The 3,565-nt window shown below is 37.2% G+C and overlaps 1 protein-coding gene across 1 annotated transcript; it reads right to left on the bottom strand.

Annotated features, from left to right (window-relative positions):
* Nucleotides 1–1,082: 1,082 nt before the first annotated feature.
* LOC119592721 (cyclic AMP-dependent transcription factor ATF-4-like) lies at nucleotides 1,083–3,532 on the bottom strand (the record flags this gene model as incomplete). The annotated part of the gene is given in 2 exon segments (XM_037941657.1): nucleotides 1,083–2,687; nucleotides 3,329–3,532. Coding segments are annotated over 2 exon segments (1,305 nt in total). The 3' UTR covers nucleotides 1,083–1,515.
* Between the last annotated feature and the right edge of the window lie 33 nt (nucleotides 3,533–3,565).

The following is a 3,565-nucleotide window of genomic DNA, read 5'->3' as shown; positions in this document are numbered from 1 at the left end:
TCCATGGGGGGGTGGGGGATCAAAACCATACTACGAAACACAAAAATATGTTGATAAAAGAAGGCTATACAAAATATTTCAGAAAAATAAAAGGAGCAATTTAGATGATAATTACATTTCATTTCCCAGATGCATTTGATAGTTTCCAATTATCAGTTAGGTCACAATAATCCAGCCTTCAACTATGATGATGCCTCTCTATCTCTATTCCTCCTCCCTGCCCCATCCATTAACCTCTCTCTCTCACATACACACTAACTTTCAATTCAATTCATCTACCCCCAATTACTGTTAACTGTAACCGACAGGGTAACTGCTCCAAAACTATCAACAGCAATTTTAATCATGATGATGGCACATCTAGCATGTTCTATTCTTTACTATGTACTATTAGAGGTAATCCTGGTTGCTTTACAGTTTTTTTTGTTGGAGTACTTATGGGTATATTCATCAATACTTGAGGGACAATATTTAAGTATTGGAGTACTTAAAGGGTTATCTCTGTCTATATCTACATAATTTTATTTATTTACAAAGATTTGTGCTGCATAATGTATGACTGGGTGATGGATAACTATAACTTGGGGCATTAAGCATTCAATCTTAACTTACTATGTACATAAGTCTTGCAATATATCTCCTCTCTGCAACTTCCTTGTATATTGCACAGGACCTGATATACAAACTGCTAATAAAAATAGATAATAATGTTATCATAGTGGTTATAAGCAAGTGGAAAAGTATCACAGACAATGGTTTTGCTTTGTTTGTTGGGTCTACTTCCCAGGTTACTGACTCTTTGATATTCTCTTTAGTAAAGTGCTTTGATTTGTTTTTATAAAAGATTTGTAACTGTGTATTTGCACATAAAATATATTTTATGTGCATTTTCATTCCTTATTTAAAAGTAATGGAATACACTCTAGATGTCTTCTATAATGAACATTTCAATCACTGACAAGTCTTCAAATTATGTCAATAATGTTTGGCTGACAATACTTATAATTAATAACCAATCATTTGTGTACTAAGAGTGCTTTGCAGATGAATATCCTTCCTAAGGTAGACAACAAAACAACAAATTGGTGGTTATATATTTACTACTGATTTTACTACAAATACCATAAAATAAAAGATTACCTACATCTATTAATTAAAATTGAATATACTATTAAAAAAATTATGATCCAGAACCTGACAAAAGTTATCCAGTCCTAATGCATTGAACATCTGAAACAAATAATTAAAGATCAAAACTTTTGTCTTGTTCTTCGTATTGTGTTGAACCATGATGTGGAATCTACTGTATCCTCAACTTATCATCCAGTTTAAAACTTTCATCACAAAGGATGCAATTCATTCCACTCCATGCATTCAATCCGACACCATCTTAACCTAAGGGACAGAAAGGGGCCAAAACAGCATCTTGCCTGTGAATCTATTATATGTCAAGCAATGCACCATCCTGCCAAATTACTAGAAAATCATTATTGTGAAATTTGTACTGAGATCCTTTCACTTCTTTTTGAAAGCATCAGCTGATACAACTCCTGTAGCTATAAAGACTTCCCTCAAAATCTTCTTCATACATGTCAACTCCTGCTTCAAGTTTTTGTATCTTGCTTGTAACTCTTTCTGCCTTTCTTCTTCAGCAGTTATTTTAGCCATTATCTCATCATCTTCCTGTTTCTTTTTCTGCCTGTAGCGTAATGCTGCTTGCTTGTTTTGTTCCTTCTTACGCTCACGTTTGTTTTCTGGATAGGGTGCTACACGAGCACTCGCCTTACGTGACTTCCTTTTGGAGGGAGAACGTGAATAAGAATGCAATTCTGATCTGTTCCAATCTTCCTCAACAAAGGGTGTTGCATCTGCTGGTGACAGGGCAGATTTGTCGATGGTAAGAGGTGATGGAGGAACTCCAAAGGATGCTTCACTTGGACTCCACGTGACTTCAGAAACTGCATATGGTGATGCTCCAGCTCCAGACTTCTCAGATTTTGGTGAGTAAATGTTAAGGAAGGACAAGTCATTGTTAGACTGAGCTGGAGAGACACTTCCACAGGATGGTACAGGCGATGGAAGGGAAACAGGGGAAGCAGGTTCTGATCCCCATGATGAGACATCTGATGTATCTAACTGAGAATCAGGGGTTTCCAGTTGGGAGAGCAAGTCTTGGAAATCTTCTACCATTGATGAATCAAGCTCTCCCAAATGGGGTTCATTCCCAACTATTTTCATCCATTCATCAAGGAGATCATCAGCTTCAGCTAGACTAGAGTCTTGATTGTCAGGCTGAGCAAGCTGGGTCTTTTGTGATGGTACAGCAGGATTCATCTGGACATTACTGCTAGCTTTAGGAATATTGAAGTTTGTAACAGTTTTGTTCTTCATGGCTGTTGTAGGTAGTACAATGACCTTCTTCACATTAATGGTAATTTTGGGTGGCTCAGAAACTGGAACTGAGATTCTCGGAGGGGTACTTTCCTGGGGCTGTAGTTCGGACAGAGGGACAAGCATGTCTTCTGGTTTGATGGTATTGCTGTAGTCCTCCTCTTCCATGCCATAGGCCAGAACTTGGGTGGTGGTAGAGGGAAGATCTTTTAAGTTATTTGGCAGCATGATATCTTCAAAAAGACCATCGTTGGTGAGGCCCAAGTTGTCACGGGTCTCCATCCAGTCTGGAAGTTCTGCAAGTTGAGTTTACCTTTTGTTAATATCTCACCCTAACCTCTTTCTTTCTTGCATTCATGCACATCTATTGCCAATCTTGATCCATTCAATCACCGATATAAGCACAAACTGAAATAAATACTGTTGGAACTTGTAACTTTTACACATTACACTAATTTAAAAGGGGACTAACATCACAATGTCATGATCTTCTAAGACATTACTCAATTATAAGAGGGAAGAGCTTGCTGAAATATTTATTATATTTGGTTCAAAGGGACTGTCATTATTCCTCAAAGCTAGATACTGACAACTGTACTGAAAATACATAATTATTTTTATAATGAAATTATGAGGTAGTTCTGACAGAGCCACCAATATTATATGCGTAAGTGTAACTACCACTTAGACATTCTGTTCAACATTAGGGGTTCTATTTTGAATCTTATCTTATGCTAAAAAATAATTATGTCCAAAGTTCTATTACTTAATGGGTTTAGTTTAAGATTGAAAGAGAGAGTTTGTTACAACAAAAATTTAAATATTGAAACAGACTCAGATTGGGAGTACTATAGGGAACCTTTCCAAATTCTAAACAGTTGTATTGAAATCATATAAGAAAGAACAGAGAGAGAGAGAATGTATAAAATACACAAACCAAAGGGAGAACTGGATGTTGCAGCATCTTGAATCGTGGCAGGATGCAGGCAGGTTGCTGCCTTGGCCCCGAAGGTAAAATCCTGCTCAGCCTCAAATAGCCATCCGGCTATCTCGTTTGCGTTGTACTCCATGGCTGTCAGATTTCTCGGCTCTTCTCGATAAAGTGGTTGTTGGTGATATCACCAAAGAGGTGTGTAAAAACCTGTGAAGAGTAAGAGGAGTAAGCCTTTTTCTG

Source organism: Penaeus monodon, chromosome 30 (genome assembly GCF_015228065.2).
Source record: "Penaeus monodon isolate SGIC_2016 chromosome 30, NSTDA_Pmon_1, whole genome shotgun sequence".
Taxonomy (NCBI): domain Eukaryota; kingdom Metazoa; phylum Arthropoda; class Malacostraca; order Decapoda; family Penaeidae; genus Penaeus; species Penaeus monodon.
This window is presented reverse-complemented; position numbering and strand designations above follow the sequence as displayed.